At 37.5% G+C, this 22,754-nt stretch overlaps 1 protein-coding gene across 1 annotated transcript in view; it reads right to left on the bottom strand.

The window, feature by feature from the left end:
• LOC140003084 (uncharacterized) overlaps nt 1-21,254 on the bottom strand; it is a 31,736-nt gene extending 10,482 nt beyond the window's left edge. Inside the window, exons 1-11 of the mRNA XM_072041883.1 lie at nt 21,195-21,254; nt 20,217-20,270; nt 20,060-20,113; nt 17,039-17,092; nt 10,615-10,722; nt 10,367-10,420; nt 10,018-10,071; nt 8,732-8,785; nt 2,063-2,116; nt 1,538-1,645; nt 1,399-1,452 (exon numbers count right to left, since the gene is read on the bottom strand). Coding sequence (XP_071897984.1) covers nt 1,399-1,452; nt 1,538-1,645; nt 2,063-2,116; nt 8,732-8,785; nt 10,018-10,071; nt 10,367-10,420; nt 10,615-10,722; nt 17,039-17,092; nt 20,060-20,113; nt 20,217-20,270; nt 21,195-21,197 — 651 coding nt within the window. The 5' untranslated portion in view covers nt 21,198-21,254. The remainder of the gene's footprint in view (nt 1-1,398; nt 1,453-1,537; nt 1,646-2,062; nt 2,117-8,731; nt 8,786-10,017; nt 10,072-10,366; nt 10,421-10,614; nt 10,723-17,038; nt 17,093-20,059; nt 20,114-20,216; nt 20,271-21,194) is intronic.
• Between the last annotated feature and the right edge of the window lie 1,500 nt (nt 21,255-22,754).

Genomic DNA, 22,754 nt, shown 5'->3' with positions numbered 1-22,754 from the left:
TCAATATTTTGTAATTTGTGCTCACAGTGCTTTTTTTTTTTTTTTTAGTTTTGTAGAAAAATGTACTAAAATAGCAAGTGAAAATAGAAATAATGATATAATTTTATAGTATGTTATGTCATCTAAAAGCTTTCCTTGCTTTAATCATATTAATAACACATAGCAAAATATACTTGGCTAGTTTGCCATACAATGTTCAAGGCAACCTAACAAGAAGGTATTTTGTCCAAGTTTTACAGCAATTAGGTCAGTGCGTAGAAGTAATTTACAAAGCTACCAATAACTTGCCTTACAGTATAAACAGTTCTCTAAAAACATCTCAATATGCTTTTTAGGACTAACAGGTTGCTATCAAATTTATTAACCAGAAATCATATAAACTCAATTCTAGCTGAAATAACAGAAAAATTCCTCATGAAAGGTGACTTTGATTTTATCTAACAGCATGGTTAAAATTGGAGTTGCATTATTTTGCTCATAGGAACAGCCAATGCAGATAACTATTTTGTCTGATATCTTCCTATTTGATCTATACTGCTTATGTATCAGCAACGATATTTTATGAGTCTCACAGCTGCACCACTCAGTACCTTCTGCTACATTATAAAACAATGTTAATGTAAAGAGCATTAATATAAATGCTTGAGAGCATAAAGAAAACGAGAATGGCCAACAAAGTGTATGTCATTCTACTGGCATTGCTGTAAGCAAAGGGGGTTGAATCCAAGAGAAATGGGGTATCCAGCTCTAGCCAATGCTCTAGAAACCGGGAGCTTGGTTCATTCAGACTCTTTTAAATGCTTTGCTCATGAATTTTATTTCCTGGGTCTGCCACAATGAAAAACAGACTGGATGCTGCTGTTCATTTTTATAAAACTAGCATGTTTTCTTCTTAGGTAGAAGTATCTTTTTGGCCTTACTTCAGAATTAATCTTTTTCTTTCTCTAAAGAATAGATATGATCTAATCTTTTCCCTAGGAATAATGCTTTCATACACTGGCAGTCGTTAAAATCAATGGATGTATAGAATTTATCACTGTTAAGGAAACAAAATGATTTAATATATTAAGCTTTGCTGATGTGGACACTAAAGTAGATTTTTTTGATAGTAAGCTTCACTGGTTTTATTCTGAATTCTACTGCGGGGATTTCAGGAATTTGGTTTTATACTGCCTTATTTCACTCTTTAGCTGGTATAAATCAATATAGCTACCTACTGAAGTAGAGCACTAGAATGAAGGAAGTCATATGCATCAGTTTCTAACACGACAGAAGAATAGAAACTTTGTGCTAAGAACTGACTTATAAATTATTTTTTCTGTAATATACACAGACATCTTAATGATGTCCTTTAAAAGTTTCCTTTTCTGTTCTGATACTGAATGGAAAGGTACTCACCAGAGGCCCAGGAGGGCCATCCTGACCTGGTGCTCCAGGTAGACCTTGCTCTCCCTAGAGAGAACATAATATTTGTGTTACTGGAGAATATACGAGAAATACAACATTTAAAATATTATTATATGTTCAGTTTACTCACCACAGGGCCAGGAATACCTCGAAGACCTTCCGGGCCAGGTTTTCCTGCAGGTCCCTGAGGACCAACTGGACCCGTTTTTCCAGGAGCCCCTTCTGCACCAGGTTCACCCTAGAAAGAACATAAGCAAGAGGTCAGAAAGGAAAATTGGACTAAGATTGGCACAGTAGCTGCAAAGTGAGAACAAAGTTTCCTCAATCCATTTTTCAAAAGATATTCCAAAACAGTGTTCCAAAACATTTTTCTGAATGAAATTATGATAGCCTCATATAAGCAGGGGGGTTTCAGCAAAGCATGCTTATCCTTCTTTTCCACAGGGGTGAGCTAAGTTGGGCCTGTACTGGTCAGAGTCCACCATGGGCTCTGTTATGTACTGCTACTAATTCTGGATCCTAATTTGGATTTTACAGTTTACATATTATTACTTCAATAAGTTTCACACTCAGTGAATGATAAGCAACTTACTTTTCATTTATATATAATTTATATTTTCATGCTCCTACTAAAAAAATAAAATGTATGTGTTACCTTTGCACCTTTTTCACCTTGTCTGCCTTCAGCGCCAGTTGCTCCAGGAGGTCCCTGTGAAAGATAAAGACTGAGCTCATAATCTGTTTTCTAAGATATTTCTACAGTGAAAAAGGGCCATTTCCACTGTATTAATGAGTAATAAATGCTAAAAAATACCCACAAAATTATATTTCTTTCTAAAAGAATATGTATCACCTAATATCTCTGACAGGTAAGGTTAAAAACAAAGAAATATCTCGGAAAAAAATCAAAACAGGTTATAAAAGTAAAAGTATAAGAACAATGCTTCTTATACATATACAATTACAGTTTCAAATTTGCTTTGCATTGTATTATATCTATTCACTGTAATCTATCCACTGATTTCAAAAATCTTGCATTATACAATGCCCAGAATGGCACATACTTCTTTATTCTCAAAGTCAGTTATACGCCTTTTAAATGTGTTTGGAGAGCCAAAAGTTGATACATGCCTCAATATTATCCAGTAAATGTGAAAGAGAAAAAAATAAATCACATGACTAGTGGTTGTAAGGAATGAATAAAATACACAGCAAACAAGCAGTTCCTGGTAGTAGGTTTCCTGCTATTGCTCTACAAAAGCTCTATTTTACTAAGAAAGTAGAACTTGGTACTGAAGGAGGATGTAATAATGGGTTACATGTAAGTTTCAGGTGAAGGCCATAAGACAGGAGTTGCTGGACAGTAGTCCAGCAGCACTGTGTCTACCTATTGCTGATGTCACCCATCTTTAATTTTCTTAAGGTTTCAATGAAAAATAAAAAAGCATTTTTTTTTTCTGCCAGAACATCACAGTTTAATTTTCAGGTTGGGGGATTAATACTCATAGCCTCAATTACGAAAAGAGGCAGTATCTAGAATCTAATGTACTGTTCTTAAAATGGCTCTCTTACATATACTTAGTTTAGAAAGATGCACTCAAGGTTATGGACCAAATATTTTCCTACAAGGTTAATTTTTAGCCTGGGAAATGTTTTTACTACAAATAGTTATTTCTTGCCATCCAATGAACAGCTTAAAGCAAAGGGATAGAAAAGGGACCATAATCAAACACAAAGTGATTTTCTGAATTTATAAACTAACCCTCTAAGAATAATCTATTCATTAATTCAACAGTTTGTAATGTAGAAATATTAAAAAAATGTTCTAAGCTAAGCAACAGAAAAAAAGGAAAGCCAGCTATTTCCATTTACTTAGTCCTTTTAATTTCATAATAGACAAAAAAAAAAAAAAAAAGTGAACTCAAGGCTTTGGATCTCAGTTTGATCTAATAGCTTTATTTATTTATTTATTTATTTATTTTTGGCTCAATTTAGACCAAAGCTTTTATAACCTGTTATAAATCACTGCCCACTATTATTTCCACATACCTTGAACAACTCCACCAGTTTTTCTTTCTACACATATTTCTTCTTTTTACATACGTTATTCCAGAAGAAAAATTTGCATCAACATTGTTACAATAATAAGTCTCTGATGTGTAGGTTGTGATAGGTTGGGTGGATCACAATTTGCCGTGATAATTTGAAAAACGATTATCAGGTTATAAAAAAAAAACACACAGGAATATTTTAGAAGTAGAGTGTATCTTTCTTACATGAATTAATTTACATGACCATTGTCTTTACTTCTAGGAAATTCCTTTAACTCAAGTTCACGTATCAGTTATAACCTATCTTGCCTAAGAAACTAAAAAAAAGTGTGATAGTTTGTACTTAAGAAACGTCTCTACATAATCTAGAAACGCAGCTGCAGCTTGAATTAACAGAGTTCAAAACACTGTGATCACTAAATTGCGAATACAATGAATCATGATTGCTAAACAAAGAGGGTACATTCATTATCAAACAGTGCCAGTGCTGCACCAAGCGCAAAGCAGCTAAATGAACTGCACTTTCTAACAGGCTGTGATTGCTGGCATGGCACAGATGGTGCTTCTACATTGAAACACTGCTAATTGTTATTTAATTTACCTTCCTACACTTGAGTTGTTGGAGTGTCTGGTAAATTTAAGGTGACAAAAGATCTCGATAGCAATAATTTACATCAATGCATGGCTCCCCAACCTCACCACCCAGCTACCATAGTGATTGTTACACTTTAGTTTGGATGTATTGCCTTATACAGAACTGAGAAGACAAAAGAATTTATATAAAAACAAACCTGTTCACAATTTTTGTTACTTGAACCTACTGGACATTTCTGTCTGTTCTTCCATATCTATGATTTTCATTAAAATAATTTCAACTTTTTTTTTTTTTTTTTTTATAGCTATCTGTCCTCTAACCGAAACCATGATTTCCAACACAGAAAAACATGATCACATTTCATCAGTCTGCTAAGATAGCAACCTAGTCTGCCATATTTTTAGGTATTTCATGTATTTTCAATCACAAAATGGCTTAATTTTTAAGTGGTGTGTGCATTCTGCTGAGAGAGTATGATATTATAGAACAAATATATGCAGAACTTCATAGAAATGCTTATTATTTTTTCTAAATTCTTCAACATAGTACATAAAGGGAACTAACCAAATAAGTTTCTAGTTCTCCAATTTTAGGAGTTGGTTATGGTGCAGTATTGACATCTGTTCCTTTATTGAAAGCAGGCAGTGCATGCTCCACATTAGAATAACGATGTATCTAAGACTTGAAATTCTTTAAATTCTAACTTCTTAGAGTAATATATGAACCTTAGGTGTATGTGATCTAGACATATAATTGAGTCTAATAAAATGGCCAAGCAGCTAATTACACAGCTGAATGGCCTAGCACACCGAAAGGCTGAGAGAAACGTAAGCAAAGCCTTCCTGTGTCGACTTTTATCAACTGGGTATGTTATTTGTTGTAAGAATGGATAAGAAAATGAATATTGTTTTATGGTGCCTTTTCCTCATGCTGTTTTTGTCATTTGTCAGATAGAAATCAAAGCATTCAAACTATGCTACCCATACTATGTTACCCAGTACTCTACAGCAAAACAAAAAAAGTGCGAAGAGTAGGTGCAAAGAATTAAGTTCCAGAAAAAAAAATAACAGCATCATGTTAACTGTAGAGTGATTTAGGTTTTGTGTCTACATTTCTAGACAAGCAGACATTGGATCAGGAAATATAGACCTACGGAAGCCTTTTCAGATGTTCCACTTTTCAGAGATGAGAACTCACTTATCTCCCACATTGAAAGCAGAAACTGAAAAACATTCTACCTCTCCAGAAATTCAGTCTTCATACATTGTGCTGTTGGCCAATGCTGATGCTGTTATCAGCAACAAGAATACAGCAGAGAACTCTTACTGCAATTTGTGAATTCCTTGGCTGATTCAGATTGCTCCAGGAACACAGTTAACTTTAATGCAGTTTTTGCCTTCAGAGCACTTAACAACACTTTCAGAATTACCCCATCCTTCTGTGGGGCAAGTTTCAGTCTTCTTTTTTTGGCAGACAGAGAAATTCAGACAGCAATACTACAAATGCTTAACACACATAATCGGAAAACAGTTGGAAAAGGGGTTCCTAGTACCAAACCTATAATAGACTACTTGTCTGTTCAGCTTGGAAGGTAATATGCATATATGCAAATGCCTCGAGTTTTCTAGAGAATCTAGGCTGACTTCCATCAGTGGAGAACTTAAGAGATTTGATGGTGTGTCTGACTTCAATAATAATTATGGCATGCTTTTACTTCAACACTACTTTCATTCACATTCTGCAATCGGTATTCCAGTAGCTGACTATTTTTAACTAATAAAGATCAGTAAATGTTTCTGAGTACATCCCTTTTATTTTAGATCTATATCCTTTGAGGTTATATATATATATATACAAGACAACATTTTTAAACCAAAGAATATACATTTTCTCCAAATACTTCCAACATTTACTCCTGAACTTTCATTGTTAGAACTATCTCTTCTTAGAAGTTATAAACCAAGATAGAACCTACATAGAAGAAAACCTGTCTTGACTATCCAGTTAAAGCGAGGTGTGTATATATGTAGCTATATTTTTTTTCTTGTGCATTCAAAATATTGAGTAAAGCCTTTTGTTTCATTGACAAGATGCTCCTTAAAAGAATTACTATTTCGGAATTCTCCTATCATTACAGTTAATGGGAGTTTTATCGCTGAATTCAAAATCAGAGTTTAGTCAATACTAAAGTAGTTCCTGAAAGTCTGATCAAATTAAAATGTATTTTAAAATCTGTCACTATTTTGTTGCATTGATCCTCTCTTCTGTTGAACTGGAGAATATGGCCTTTTGGTTGTTAATGATAAAATCGATTTGGTTGAGTGTTTCCCTTGATGGATTTATGATCTAATTTTCTAAACAGTATGTGCACAAATCCATGGTAGATTTGCATGCACAATTGCTATAGTTACTTGCACCATAACTAGTTAGATGTATAAAACCTTCTGAACATGTATTTATCTGATTTGGTCATAGCACCTTCATTAAAATGGTGTGTCCTTCAAATCTGGATGAAAGGACACTGCCTGAGGTTTTTTTTGAAACTGATTCTACCATGCTGTTGTGAAATGAGTTCATCTGATTCGTGTCAATATGGAACAATGCTAGGGCCACAAGGTATGCTGGATGTGACCTTCTGTCTTACATACCCTTGTATAACCACAAGTCTAAGCAAAACAGAGTGGTTAATGTATACAGTTCTTGTATCTTGCAAAGGAATAGTCCAGCAATTTGTGTCAATAAGAGAACAAAGGGGTTTCAGAATAACTGCTAACTATTATGACTATTGCATGGAACATGATATCTGGCCAAGAGATTAAGGTGAAGGGGAAACCTGAAGGATGACTAAAAGACAAAGCTTGCAGGGGACGCTGCACAAGTTTCTGACATCTGGCCAAGATGGACAAAGGAGAAGGACAAGAAAAAAAGCCTGGGAGGAAGACTACGAGCCTTCAGCACAAGAGACCCCCAGAGGGACCACCAGAGACTGATACGCATGCACCAGTAGGAGGGTTTGGATTCTGGGAACTAATTATAATAACCCTGCCTTTTCTAGAAGTAATAATGAATATGTAGTAGCCTAGGAGCATAAAAACCAGCTGCCTGATGTAACTTGTGTGTGTCTTGGTGGAGCAGAGACTCCCGGTGCACCCAGCGCTGTTTGCTTACCTCTATTCATTTAATAAATTGTAAACTTTGATTGCAATCCTATTTGGGACTTAGCCATTTATTACACTACTGATGAAAAATAATGAAGAACATTTTTTACTGTTCATTCTGCTAGCAAAGTATGAAGCCTTCAGTTATTCACTGTTTATCTCTAATATGACATCAATACCATACAGACTCTCTACAAGCTTGAAATGTTCGGGTAGTCAAGTAATGTAGAATGTGATTCTAAAAACTTCAGAATTTTCTTCAGAATACAGGAGTGAGATTACTTGGCAATATTTAGATGGAATCATAGAACAGTTTGGGTTGGAAGAGACCTCAAAGATCATATAATTCCAACCCCCCTGCCATGGGCAGGAACACCTACCACTATAGCAGGTATCTTACCGTACATTTTTCTTTTTTTTCTTCACAGTATTCATAAATTGGAATTGTGTCAAAGCCCAGGTGACAGATGCATTTGCATTTCTGAAGTGTTTTTTACCTAGCTAGAAATAGCAATATATCCTATCTACTAGGAATGAACTACTGCCTTCCATATAATAAAGTAGGAAGTTCTAATCTGATGTAGAACAAACATACTAATTGAATTATGGCTCAACTGAATATTAGCAGTTCTAGTGATAAGGTTGTTAATGCTACCAAAATAATTTATAATATTTTAAATGTTTTGCAAGCTTGTGGAGCAAATAGATTATTGTGTAAAATAGATAAAACTAATTAGGCATGTCAGTTCACTCAAGCCCATTAAATAGAGCAATTTAACACATTTTGTTAAATAGCTCTCAGCTTACATTTAATGATGCTCCCCCTATCTTTTTTTAAAGTGTAAAAACTGCATCTAATTGCTGCCTGAGAGAGATCTAAAGGTTGATACATCTACTACAGTTCTGTAAGTATAACATTATTTAGTGGTTTTGATTAACTGTATTTGTAAAGCCTGTGAAGCTTCAAAGATTTTAGAAATAATGAAATAGCTTCATAAGCTATAGAAATGTCTGCTTGTTAATTCTGCATGTGGAGGGGATGACATAGATTTGTGCAGAAGTTGTGTTCAAATTATTTTATTTCATAAGTGAAAGACACCAAAACAGGCACTTTCTTTCTGTTCTCTGCCAGCAGTCATATGTCTAAAGATGATGTCTAATATTACTCTCATTGTCACACTCCTATTAGCAAACCAGGAAAAATGCTAGTTTCTTACCCTTGCAGACACTGAATTCACTTGGGTGAAAAAAAACATGTTATTATAGACAAGTATAGACACTTCCCCATGTGTTTTTGTTCTGCTTGATGTTGGCAAATAAGGGCATTTGTGCTGATGGATATATACCTCTCGTGATTTGTCATGATCTAAATGCAGCTCTAAATGTAACAAAATTTACTTCTGACAATGCTTCTAGACCACCTTAAATTTACTTAATATTACAAGTAAACAAGTAGCTGAAGTACTCTAGAACATGTCTCAGAAAGGGAAATGTACAGGAGACAATGAGAAATGACTTACCCTCTTTCCAGGTGGACCAGGTGGGCCGGCTTCACCTGAAGGACCTGGTGGACCCTGCAGTGGAAAGTGGTAGGCTTAGTGGTAACGAAAGATAAAAGTTATAGTCCTTCTTAAATTCAACATACGTCTGCAATATGTTGATCCCCTTCAATAGACAGAAAGTCTGTTGAAGTTTATGTAGTCCATAAATATACATACAGAAATGATACTTGCTTAATCAGCAAATACTTTCTTAGGGTAGTTTTTGGAGATTTTAAAAGGTTTTGTTAGTGTACAAAATGCAACCACTCTTTTCTTTTCCTGCTTAAAACAAATCATTTCAGCCCAGAATGTGGCTGCACAGAAGTAGCATATGATCTTAGACTACTGCCTACCTCTATTAAGAAGTGTTTCTTGTGTTTTCAGGTGCTCAAGTTGCTACTTTTGCTACAGTTTTCACTAACATCTGTAAAATAAATGCCCCTATGTGGTCTTCTATTGAAAATCTTTTGTGCACTGATAAGCCATTTGCCTACTTCATTTAGGTTAACCTGTAATAATCTTTTAAATATTTTGGGGTTGCTGAACAGTTTTTTTTTCTTCATGAACACAACACTCTAAAAGTACTTATTCTTGAGTAAGACATACAGATGCTCATCCTGAAGTTTGCAGGTTAAACCCCAGTTTATAACTTAGTTGCAACCATATGTCCAATGTACTAACATTTTTCTTTCAAGCTGTACTGTATTGTACTGTATTTCCCTGATAACTAGAAATTCCAGAGCTGTTAAGAGACTTTCCAAAATGGAAGCCCTAGCTTTTTGCAACAGAAAATGAAATTCATAATGCTTTAACATAGAAATCTCCAGAAAGGTAAGAGCTTTTATGATTAATATGGGTATTACTCAGATAGCTTTAACATGAAATACAGCAGAAATTCCTAGATTTTGCTTCATTTCAACAAGTGGGCTAATGAAGACTATTTTGCTGCAGCATTACTTTCTTATGCTCAGAGTTGCTCTATTTTTAGTGCTTCTCAGCAGCTCCAGCACAAATTCTTAACACATCGTTTGTTTCTACTTCTAAAAGAAATTGACCTCTTGCTTTTGATTGTGTGTATTATATAGATACTTCTATCTCTACAAGGAAAGAATGAGATATTTTTTCAGTACGATACAAAAAAAGGAATCCATTTAGAAAATATTTTTTAAGAGCATGAATTTATAGAAACCACTGATTCAGCAAAAAGTACTTTCTTAGCGTAGGAGAGAACATGCAGCCAAAACAAAATGAATGAAACAACTCACAGGTTGACCAGGATCACCATCTTCACCCTTCTCTCCACCAACACCATCTTGACCCTACAGAAATCATGTGAAAATAAACAAAAGACAAAATTCAGACAAAATAAGTAATTTACTTTCATATATCAAGATAAGAATACAGTTTTTCTATAAGGAATTTTTCTAAGGACAGTCATTTTCAAAACTTTTTAAAGATTTCCAAACCTTTTGTTAGATTTAAGAAATATATGAACAGCCAGAACAACTGCTCTGACAAGAAAGACCTCATTCTCAAACAGAGAAGAGGTGAGAGTAACTAGAATTCAGTGAAAACTAAGACCAGGACCTAAAACTGTTCTTAAAATATACTTACAGCTGGACCAGGTTCCCCAGGGGGACCAGGATCTCCAGGAAAACCAACCGGACCCTAAATAAGTCAGGAAAAAAAAAACACACAGGAATATGTCATCCATTGAGAAGCAGACAGCAGTCAATAGAAATGTTTTGTGAAGAATATAATGAAGTTAATTCAAATGTAGAATTTAATTTGTAGCTCTGTATTTAGCAGAACTTCAGCAGTGCTTCACAATGCTTTCTGTTAAAATTATTAAGCTTACTTACTGGGTTACCCTTAGGGCCATCATCACCTGGAGGTCCTTTAGCACCTGGTGGTCCGGCTGCTCCGGGTGGACCAGCCTCACCTTTTTCTCCCCTTTCACCTTTTGGACCCTGTAGAAATCATGTGAACACAAAAAATATTGTCTAGGAATTGAATGCCTAAAAACACATTAGTGGCAAAACTGTTTTTCAGATCTGGACAATGTTATTCAATAAATGGTTTGCATGTGAATGGGAAATCAGGCCCTCAGCCTCAGATTGGAAAACCTGTGTATCTCAGGTCTGACTGCCAACATCTGCACCCAGATGCGAGTCTGAACCTATTCTGCATCAGTGAACTGTTTCCAGAGAGATAAATACGTATATAAAAGTTAATACTTTGGGAAGAACAAATAGGTACTCTTTTACGAAATCTTCACAGCTTTATTGTCTAATTGTTAGTTGTGGAGGAATCGTTAAGTGAGGCAGGACATGTGGATGTTGAGCAGTTTGGAGGCAGGACATGTGGATGTTGAGCAGTTTGGAGACAATGGGCTAGTGAAGCACCGAACTCAACTCACATGAGCCTTGGCACGTATGCAGCTGGCTGAGAGCCAATCAGGCTCAAGGACACGATGCCCTTGGGCCATCGGGAAAGTCCCTAAGGCGGGACAGGTAGCCAAAAGAAGGAGGACCAGACTGAAAAGCCCGGGAAGTGTTAACCAATCCTGAGCTTAGTTTCTGCAATATGTATGAGTTGATTATGTTCAAACTAGATAAAAGACGACTGAGCTATCCATTAGAGTTGAAGTTCACTGTTCACTCATATTGATGTGCTGGGTCTTCCTTCCGTCGGCAACAAATTGGCGCCCGAACAGGGACAATTCTGAACGGGATTTGGACACTGCTGGCAGTGATCCAGGGCCACGGTTGGACGGAATAAAGGAGAAGCCGGTCCTGCAACGCAGCCCAGGAGGTGAAAAGCACAAGAATCCCCGCACCCGCGCCGGGAAGGTGAAAAGGACGTGGAGTCCCCCGCACCCGGGAGTGGATCCCGCCGGTTGCGCGTCGCCGAGATCTGCAGGTCGGAAGGTGGAAGGGAGTCCCCGCACCCGGGATGAGCCTATTTAGGGTCCCACCGGAAAAGCGCCGCCGAGGTCTTTGCAAAGGCTGCAATCGACGTATATAAAGGTATGAAAAGATAAGCGGCGTATTATTTGCTCAAATGCTTTTTAGAAAAGCGGAGCATTTTAGATACAGATTGTAGAAAAAGATTTGCCAGGGTTATTAGTATATGGGATAGCTAAAGGTTGTTTTACAAGTCCTGATACAGTTTTTTGAACAAACAGAGTGGCGTAAATTTGGAAATAAATTGTTTGATGATGTTAGGAACGATGTTAAGTTTACTGGGAGATTTGATGAGGCCATGGAGAATAGTGGCTAATGCATTAGCCACACATAAAGATGAACAAAGAGTTGCCGCTGCTGCAACAGAGTGGTCAGGACCACCAAGAAGGGTTAATAATGTTAATCCACAGCAAATAAATATGGAAGGAACAGATTGCCCGTTGCCACCTTCCGTTAGAACTTCTACTATTGCACAGGGGGCCTCGGGAAAATTGGAGGTGCCTGTGACAATGTCCTCTGATACAGAGGAGGAGCTTTCATTACCAGCAGCTCCAACCGCTCCAATAGAAAGTGAGGAAGGAGCAAGTGAAAGGACCAGTGCTAACTCATTTCTATCAAATATAAATCCCTTCACAACGGGGGAGCAGGGAAGAGAAGGTCTGCAGCCATCGAAGGCCTTTGCTGTTACGCCCCCTGTTGACCTGAACGTGCCTTTTGACCCAGGCCCTATTGGCCTTGAAAAGGAGCGATGGAGGCAAATAGCAAATGAGGCAGTGCGTGGAGGAAATGATGAAACGGCAGCACAGTTAACACAAGCTTTTCCGGTAGTATACTCGCCACCAGATGCACAGGGGAATGTGACCATTAATACGACAAATTTATACTGGAAACTATTAACTCAATTACGATCTACAGTAAATGATTCTGGTTTAAAGGGGGAACCTACTCGGCAAATGTTAGATTATATTTGGGGAACTAATATATTGCTCCCTGGGGACATACGTGGTATAATGAAGCTGATCCTAACACAACATCAACAGCTTCTTTTTAATGTGCATTGGCAAAGTGCTTGTCAAGAGGCAGTAGCTGTGATAAGGGCACCTGGAGATCCGTTGTATGGTGTCACGTTGGAGGAATTGATGGGACTCGGACCATATTATAGATTAGAGACACAAGCGTTGCTGGGTCCAGACAAAGCCAAAGAATCAATGAGATTGGCTCGAAGAGCCTTGGACCAAATTAGAGAGCCAGGGGGGATACCATCCTATATGGGCATCAAGCAAGGAAGGGAGGAACCATTTGGGTTGTTTATTGATCGAGTAGCAAACGCAATACAAGCGGCTGGGGTACCTGATTATCTAAAGGGCACTATTCTAAAGCAGTGTGCAATTCAAAACTGCAACCCTTCAACTCGTAGTATATTAGCTACGTTACCGGGAACTTGGACAATTGAGGAGGGTTTAGAAAGGATGGCTCAGGTACCCGTGGGTCCGCAGGCTATGTTGGTAGATGTAATAAAACAACTAGGGAATAGCATGAAAGAACAGGCACAGGTATTCAGACAGACTGCACAGCAATCGCAGAATCAAGTATTCGCTGCCCTTGCTCCTTTGCAAACGCCCGGAGGCCGTCCTACTGGCCGAGGGTCTTCACTGCAACCGCGTTGTTTTCGCTGTGGGATCACCGGACATAGGAAATGAGAGTGCAAAACGAGATCAGTGTGGTGTCATCTGTCGGTATGGTGCGTCGGGAAACAGCCAGAGCAGCAGGAAGGACCGCCCCGCGATGACACAAAAAGCGGCCTTTACCACAGCGGCCGGAACAACACCGTTTACCTCCGACCAGTCACCAGAGGGAGTCTCGGCTTGGATTTGGCAACAGCAGTAGATGTAACGCTATTGGACTCTAAACCCACCAGGGTAGGAACAGGAGTTATGGGACCAGTTACTGTCAATGGTGATCCTGTAGGAGCTTTATTGATCGGAAGATCGTCTGCTACCTTGAATGGATTACAAATATTGGTTGGACTTATAGATAAAGACTATTGTGGGGAAATACAGATTATAGTTTCTGCAATGTTTCCTCCAATGCATGTGCCACGGAATACAAAGATAGCTCAATTAATTCCGTTGCCACACCTTGCGGCATCTCTACCACCGATGGTCAATAAGGACCGAGGACTTGGAGCATTTGGCTCCACAGGAAAAATAGCGTTATTAACGCTTGGCATGCAGCAGAGACCACGACAAAAAATCACAGTATGTTTAAAGGATGAGAAACTGCAAACTGAGGCATTGTTGGACACTGGCGCAGATGTGACAATAATCAGTGCGCAAAGTTGGCCACCACATTGGCCTACATTCGAATCAAGTCTACAACAGAAAAATGACTTAACACTGACCTTAAAACAAATGGGACTCATACTTGCACCGGAAAAGGTTCAGGAGACAAGTCCCTGGAAGTTTTTGGTTTGGAAAATTACAGATTCCACCATTCAGCCTCAAAAACTTACAATCCAATCAAATATCAAAACTCTTAATGATGCTCAAAAACTGCTGGGAGATTTACAATGGATCAGGCCAGTAGTCGGGATTCCGAATGAACTGTTAAATCCCCTTCGGCCGTTATTAAAAGGAACTGATCCTGCTTCAAAAGTGACACTATCAGAAAAACAACAAGAAATACTACAACAAATTGCATCTTTGATCACAACGAGTGTCACGCATCGACGTGTATCTGACAAGCCACTCGATCTTACCATTCTATGTGGCTCAAAATGCCTGATGGGTGCCATAACACAGCAAAAAATAAAAACGGGGGAGAAGGGAGGAGAAACTGTGGTATTAGAATGGATAGCTCCTCCGTTACAACCTCGATGAACAATTCAAGAAAAAATTGCAACATTAGCAGAATTAGTAAAGAAGGGGAGGAATCGAATATTGCAAGTGGATGGGGTTCCTCCAAATATTATCTGGTTACCCATGAAGCCAGGCGATTTGGAATGGTATATACAAAACTCTGAAGAGTTACAAGCTGCACTACTACAGGATGGCGCTACTATAGTAGCAAAAACGTTACAATCAACTGCTCTGACATGGATGGAAAACCAGAGATGGATAACTAAGCCAAAACGATCGTCTATCCCACTTAAGAATGCAGTGACAGTTTTCACTGACGCAGGAAAACGTTCTGGAACTGCTGCAGTGACTTGGAAGGATGAGCATGGTTGGAAACATCAAATTTTACAAGCCCAAGATAAAGACTCATTACAGGCACTAGAACTTCTTGTAGTAGTATGGGCATTTATAAAATGGAGAGATGTTCCGTTAAATGTGGTATCCGATTCCTTATATGTAGTAGGCATAGCAAATCGTATAGAAGACTCAGCCTTGAGAGACTTAAAAAATGAACGGCTGTCAGAATTAATAATCAGTCTACAGATCGCCATAGCTCAAAGAAGTGAACTGTATGCAGTAATACACATAAGGAGTCATCAGTGGGAAGAAGGCCTGGGAGAAGGCAACGCTCGAGCGGACCGACTAGTCGCCGCAACAGCCACTGAAGCACCACTGTCACCCTTTTGCAGAGCTCGGGAGGCTCATGCTATTTTTCACCAGAACGCTAAAGGACTTGCGCGGGCTTACAAACTGTCTAGAGCTGATGCGCAGGCGACAGTAAAAGCTTGCCCAACGTGTAGTCACTACAATTCGGGTGTGGGAATCGGAATCAGAACAAACCCGAGAGGGATTAAAACCAACGAAGTGTGGCAAATGGACGTCACTCATGTCACAGCATTTGGCAGATTGAGATATCTGCATGTAACGATAGACACTTCTAGTCACATGATTTGGGCTACACCGCAGCCTGGGGAAAAAGTTCGGGATGTACGACGTCATCTTGCCAGTTGTTTTGCAGTAATGGGAGTACCACAAACCATAAAGACAGATAATGGTCCAGCCTATGTTAGTGGGCCACTTAAGCGATTTATGGAACTGTGGGACATTAAGCATATAACTGGTATTCCACATTCACCAACTGGTCAAGCTATAGTAGAAAGAGCTAATGGAACAGTTAAGCAGTATTTGGAAAAGTTTAAAGACATTACAGATATTAGAGAGAGGGTGGATAAAACCTTATTTGTTCTCAATCATTTGTGTGTATTTGGAGATGATGAGGAACCACCCGTGACACGTCACTACATTAAGTCTGAAAATGATAATAAATGTATTATGAGAGTACTGTACCGAGATACGAAAACGGGACAATGGCTGGGGCCTGCTGATGTGATTTATATGGGGCGAGGTTATGTGTGTATCTCTTCCCCTACAGGGCCAACCTGGGTGCCTAGTCGGTGTGTTAAACCAGCCATTGAAGAAAAGTCATCAAGTACGAATAACAGCAACCATGGCTGATCTAACGGCACAAGGGATTCTGGTTGCGTTATCTTTGACAATGACGGTTGGACGTAATAGTGCCATCCTAAGCAAAATCGATCCTCAAACCAATATGTGGGTCACTTGGGCAAATTAAACCAGACAAAGTTCATTTTGCCTATTCCTCGCTTCTGCGTCTGATCCTTTTGTTGATGAGTTGATTATGTTTGAAATGGTTAAGGGATCATACGCAAAAAATTGTAGTACAAGATAGTTGGTTTGAAGGTTGGTTTAAATCTGTTTTTGGGAACATGGGTGGATGGTTTTTTCTTCGTCAAAGAGGAACTTCGTTTTCTACTTACAGTTATATTGATTATAGTTGCTGCAAAATAAAAACGGGGGAATTGTGGAGGAATCGTTAAGTGAGGAAGGACATGTGAATGTTGAGCAGTTGGGAGACAATGGGCTGGTGAAGCACCGAACTCAACTCACATGAGCCTTGGCACGTATGCAGCTGGCTGAGAGCCAATCAGGCTCAAGGACACGATGCCCTTGGGCCATCGGGAAAGTCCCTAAGGCGGGACAGGTAGCCAAAAGAAGGAGGACCAGACTGAAAAGCCCGGGAAGTGTTAACCAATCCTGAGCTTAGTTTCTGCAATATGTATGAGTTGATTATGTTCAAACTAGATAAAAGACGACTGAGCTATCCATTAAAGTTGAAGTTCACTGTTCACTCATATTGATGTGCTGGGTCTTCCTTCCGTCGGCAACAGTTAGTACAAGATGTGGCTATAATTATAAGGATACAAACTGCATTTCAAGTTCTTCACTGAAAATTTAAAGACAACATACACAATTAATCTGATTAAATGCTTTCTAAAGCAAGCACTACCAGATACCTTTGTTAACCATGATACAGGTTAGTAAGACAAAATCAAAGTACTCACGGATGTTCCAGATTCTCCAGGAGGTCCAGGGTTACCAGCTTCTCCAGGTTCACCCTGTACATGTGTAAAGATAAATTAATGAGTCATCAGGTAGAATATTTCTATGAATTTATTCTGTTACTACATACTGTTGCATGCTTATTCATGTTAACAGCTTATAGGAACTGTCTTTTATTGAGACTACCTAAAGGCAGTTGTTACATGTGTTTTTGCAGAACTGGAATCTGAAATTTTTGAAAGAATCTGTCAAACTAAGCTTTTAGTGAGACAGGAAGACAAACTTTCCCTGTGGGCTTTGGAAGTTCTTCCCTTTTATTATCCCATACATTACAAATTTCCTGTTTGTCTTCTTCTTTTCTAGTCACAAAAAAGCCAAAGAAGTATATTGACTATGTATATATGTATATTTTCCCTTTAAGATATATTTTTGCCTGGAAGTAAGTCCCTACAAATAAGAAAATACTATTTGGAGATTAATTTCAATTGAGTAGAGACATTATTGCTGAAGCTACTGTTAAAATAAATAATTACATAAAGAAAATCTATTAGGATAAAGTAATAGCATAATCGTTAGTAAAACTTTTACCACAGGCCATAAAATTTTTTTTTTTTTTTTTTGAGCCAATACAAAATATTATACATGTAAAAGATTCTTTGTCATGGTTCATTTTCAAATTTAGTTATGACTGATTATTTTCTAGCTCAGTGGACTGATAAATAAACCTTTATATAAACTACTCTGTTAGTAGAATGTTTAGCTAATAGTGTCACAGATACACAAATCTGTGAAAGGATAACAGAACTTGCTTTCCAATTGTCATGGAGTGCTGCGGTAACAAATAGATTTTTATTCCAGAGGATTTTTTTCAATTTGTGGTTGTTAATAGGGGATTTTTCCCCTCATTTTCTCATTAAACTTGTGTATCCTTCATATCCTGTATGACCTGCATGCCCCTGTGACAGTTCAATTAATGCAGTGTGCATCTTTCTCATTTCTATGCAATGGAAAAGTATAAATCATAAAACATGAAATTTAAACAAACCTCATACTGTAGATACCATTTTTTTTTTTCTTATAGAAGCTAACGTCAACGTGATGACCTCACTAGGACCAAAACTTGGCCAAATGTAAATATTAAGTTAGATAAATGAAATAAGATATGACTACCCAGGTGAATTCCAGAATAAGGTAATTAACAGATTATCAGAATTTTAGGGGCAATATTAACATACCCTTTAGAAAGGACACTTCTAAAGGGTAAAGTTGCCTTTAGAAACTGTGGTATGTTTAATTAGACACACTTAATTTTACAGTGATCTTAATGAATGATCCCTCTTAGTACTTAAAATTGTTTATGTGATAAAGCATATTTTAAAATATGTCTGGTGGATGGATACTTCAGGTCAATAAGCACTGAGTATTCTTTGTAAGAAAATTCATAATCTTCATTTCCTTATTATTTTCTGAACAGTAGTTTTGCTTTCAACTGACGTAAACATCCAAGGCCCAGCTTTGCAAAGTTTTGAGCAATTTACTGGATATTTAGAATATCTTTATGTTAGGCTTTTGATATCAAATTAGAGATCAGCGTGTGCTGGTACATTCTGTTTTTCCCCTTTTTCTTAATTATAAGCAGAACAAAGAGAATAATGGCTGGGCGGAAGCTGGTTTTAGGTGGTTCTGGTTGAGTGTAAGTCTCAAAACTTCTAGACTGCTCCATGGAGGATACAGGCATTAATAATGCAAGGCTACATGCATGTTTGTGCTTCAGATTTCTTTGAACATTTAAACCTTCGTGTGTACAGCAGGTGAACAAACAAGCTAGCTAAAAATACATGGCACTAAATGTGTCAAAAAGTGTTTATAATTTGACAGAAGGGGTCTTTGTATTAATGATAAAAGATCTTCTGCTACTCCTCAACAATGACAGGAAGGATGCCAAAATATTTTTCCAATCAGCACTGCATTATATTATCTACAGTATGATATATCTCCTGAGGGGGGGCACAGGCCAAAGTATGCCGACATAATAAATAATAACAACAACAATAATAATAATACATTGGGGGAAAAAAGTATGTGGGAAGAGGAGGAAAAGGGAAAAGGCTTTGGTTTTGTTTAAAAGCGTGAACAGTCCTCCTATTGCAGTAACACAATGTGATAAAAACAAAACTCCTCCTGACAAAAACAACTCTCCATTATTTCTCAGCTTGCAGAACTCATTAAATGGAACTGAAATTAAGAGGAAAGGAGTCTTAACTAGGAAAACAAACAGTCATATGCTACAACTCGAGAAGGAGGAAGGAAGTAATTAGAAGAAATAAAACCTCCAAAATAATATATGTGGAAGCTTCTCTGTATGAATGCAGACAACACAGGAAATAAGCAAGAGGAAATAAAAATGACAACTAGGGATACACAAATCTGAATGTCATGTTGAATTAAATTTAGTGGGATGATTGTTGGGATTCTAAATCTGTTTCCAGATTTTCAACTAGCTTAAATCATCTTCAAACCTTTAACTTTATTGGAACTATATCTATTTCTATGGGGAACAAACACATATTGATGTGACTTTTGCTTCACCTCACAGATATGTTTACCACAGTATCTTATATTCTTAACCTTCCAGGTAGAAGGCTACATGATATTCTAAGCCACAGCAGTATAAAATAATACTGTTGAAGCCAATTATGTTACTTTAAACTGTGTAACCAAGGAAATCACCATAGCCTTATACTTACTAATCATTCCAAAAACTACATCTTCTCCCCCAAAGCTCTTGCCTAATACTTAAATAATTTTGTGATGTAAAATGTGAAAGAAAAAAAAAACAAACAACAAAACAAACAACAATAGTAAATCAGCCATTAGAAGTATTGGTTGATTACTATTAATAATTATTAATGAAAGATATTTTGGAACTGTAACATATCTGTATAGCACCAAAGAAGAATCAAAATATATATTCCTATTCCAACGTTTTCTCCTTCTAGGTATGACATAATCAACATTCTCACCTTTTCACCAACACCTCCAACAGAGCCAATTGAGCCTGGTGGGCCTTGGGGACCCTGCAATGATACAAGATGTTATTTCAAGTACAGTTACCCCAAATATATTGCTTATTACTGAATTTCAAAAGGAATTTAAAGAGAAAAATAGATTAATTCTTACATCAGCTCCATTAGGACCTTGGGGACCTCTTGGACCTGGAGGACCAGGTGGACCCTGTATCAAAGAGACAATTTGGTATATTTAAAATCATAGAATAAAAGTCCAGTGGGGCTTCTTTGGCCAACTATAAATCATATCTTCAATCTGTAAGAGACTTTTAATCTTCACAGTGCTACAACAACAGCAGGGCTAGATTGCAGCCCACTGCATGAGTTCACAAAAATATCCAAGATACATAGTACATGAGCTGAAAATGATATAATGATTGTGAATCATGAGGACTTGTTTCCCTGTGCATTACCTACATATCCCTTCCACTGCACAAAGACCTCAGAGTAGCTTATCTGTCTGGTAGCACCCATATGGCCGTAGTGTACCATGGTGACTACAGATGGGCAGTAAAAAAGCAGGCAGCCTTGGCATAAGGTGTTGGAGGCACACACAAAATGTAGATAGCTTGCAATTCTGTCAAGACCAGCACAGAAGGCATTGTGACAACAGCATAAACAGTTGAAGAATGTAGTCTCAAGATGACCCAGAGAAACAAAACCAAATAATGTTTACCATCTTTTGTCATACAATTACAGTCCAATGGAAAATGTGCCATTGATCCCTGATGCTATGGTACAATGCCCTGAAGTTCCTATTTCAGAAAAGCAGTTCCAAATTCTTCAGTGCAGTGGTGTCTTTTCTCTTTCTTTCCTGACCCTGCTTGCCACTATCCTGTCAGGCAAACTTGGTTGCTTTGCTACCTACTTTTCAGAGTATTTTCTGAAGTTATATAAATCTTTATCTTAGAGTTAAGATGGATGCAGGAAAGCAAAATAAATCCCAGAGGCAGTTCAAAATGCACAAATGTTTCATGCTCAGGCAACAAATTCAGGAGTAAATTATCAAATTGTGAGCTACAGAGAAAATACAATAATATAAAGATGATACTCATTGCCCCCAGAGTGACCGATGGGGACAAAGTCTTACCATTGGGCCCACATCACCATTTTCACCTTTTTCACCTGGTGGGCCAGGCAGACCCTAAAACACAGGGAAGATATATGAAAACTATTAGTGGGTTATCTGGAATGATGAGATATAAATCAATATAAAACAATATATATATACATGTGAAACTTGGGCAGGGAAGGGGGGAACAAAAGAAAACCAAACCAAAACAAACCTATTTGTAATAAATAAATAAAATTAATTTTTCATATTACAGCAAATGTATATGTAGTCCTGGGATGTATAAACAAGGTGAATCAGAAAATTAAAAAAAAAAAAATAATGGACACACATAAATGCTAGGGTGGCTGACTTGAAAAACAGTGTCATCATTATCCAAAACCCAAGTGGGCGTTTGGATAATTTGATTTATGCTATGATACATATATATGTCAACAAAACATGATCAATGCAGCACAGTGAAGTGGCATGCAAAGATGTCTAAGCTACCTCAGTATTGGAAGCCGTAAAACTGCTTTAGCAAGGTGTCCACTGGAGGTAATGAATCCTGCTGAGAGGCATTGCATTGCGTTATGCAAACATTCTTACAAGCAAAGTGTCCAAGTTTGTCTAGTAACAAACATCAAGAGAAGGAAACTGTAGATGATGCTAATACTGATACCTAGCATAATGTTCCCCCAGCTAGAAACACTATCACCACTAAGCTGGGCAATCCTAAATGTAGGTTACTTGGCTTCTGCATCAAGCCAAGGAGTCCAATAGCATTGTAGTGATTTACGTTATATTAAGGTCTGGTTTTAAGTTTCATCTCCAGTGTTCTGCTACTTCCAAAGTATGTATCAAAATATTACCCACCAGATTGGAAAGGGCAACTTGTCATCTTAGCTACAAAGCTGTATAAAAATTAGGAAGTACGAACATAGCCAACACCATATCTATTTCTCAGCTGCCCTCCTACTTTGACACAATCTGAACAACAGAAAGACTTGTTAAAATTCAGAGGTATACCTTTTCTAAAAATGATGTATGTCTCTGTTGTCTATTACAGTGAAAACTTGGCTGACCTGTCAGTGCCTTGTGGTTGTTGTGAAAACTTATTTATTATTAAACATTCAACATGAAAAAGCCAATGTTAACTCATCAGATACTGCTGTTTTTTTGTTTGTTTGTTGTTTGTTTATCTATCTATCTATATGTATGTAGGTATATCCATTGCTTGTTTTAAAAGTTGCAATCTCAGGTACTGATTCTTCTAATTGTTTCTGTAAATATTAAATTTAAAGCACATTTTACACTGCTTGCAGAGGCCATATTTATGAAACCTCAAAGGCAATTAAACATTCAATTGATATTTATGTCTTTGAAAATATTATCAAAAGCCATTCAATGAACACTTAATTGTAACACTGAAAATTTCCTACTGATTTCACTGAATTGCTATTTCATTCATTATTGGACATGGCATTTTGGGAGTCTTTTCAGTTCCTTTTGGCAAGATGTTGTTGAGGTGCTTGCTATTTTTATATTTCAATATTTAAGTAAAATTGCCATAAACTGTGAGGTAACTTAAATATGTTA

This window comes from Anas platyrhynchos, chromosome 8, assembly GCF_047663525.1.
Source record: "Anas platyrhynchos isolate ZD024472 breed Pekin duck chromosome 8, IASCAAS_PekinDuck_T2T, whole genome shotgun sequence".
NCBI lineage: Eukaryota > Metazoa > Chordata > Aves > Anseriformes > Anatidae > Anas > Anas platyrhynchos.
The sequence above is the reverse complement of the archived record's forward strand: the minus strand, read 5'-3'. Positions and strand labels throughout refer to the sequence as shown.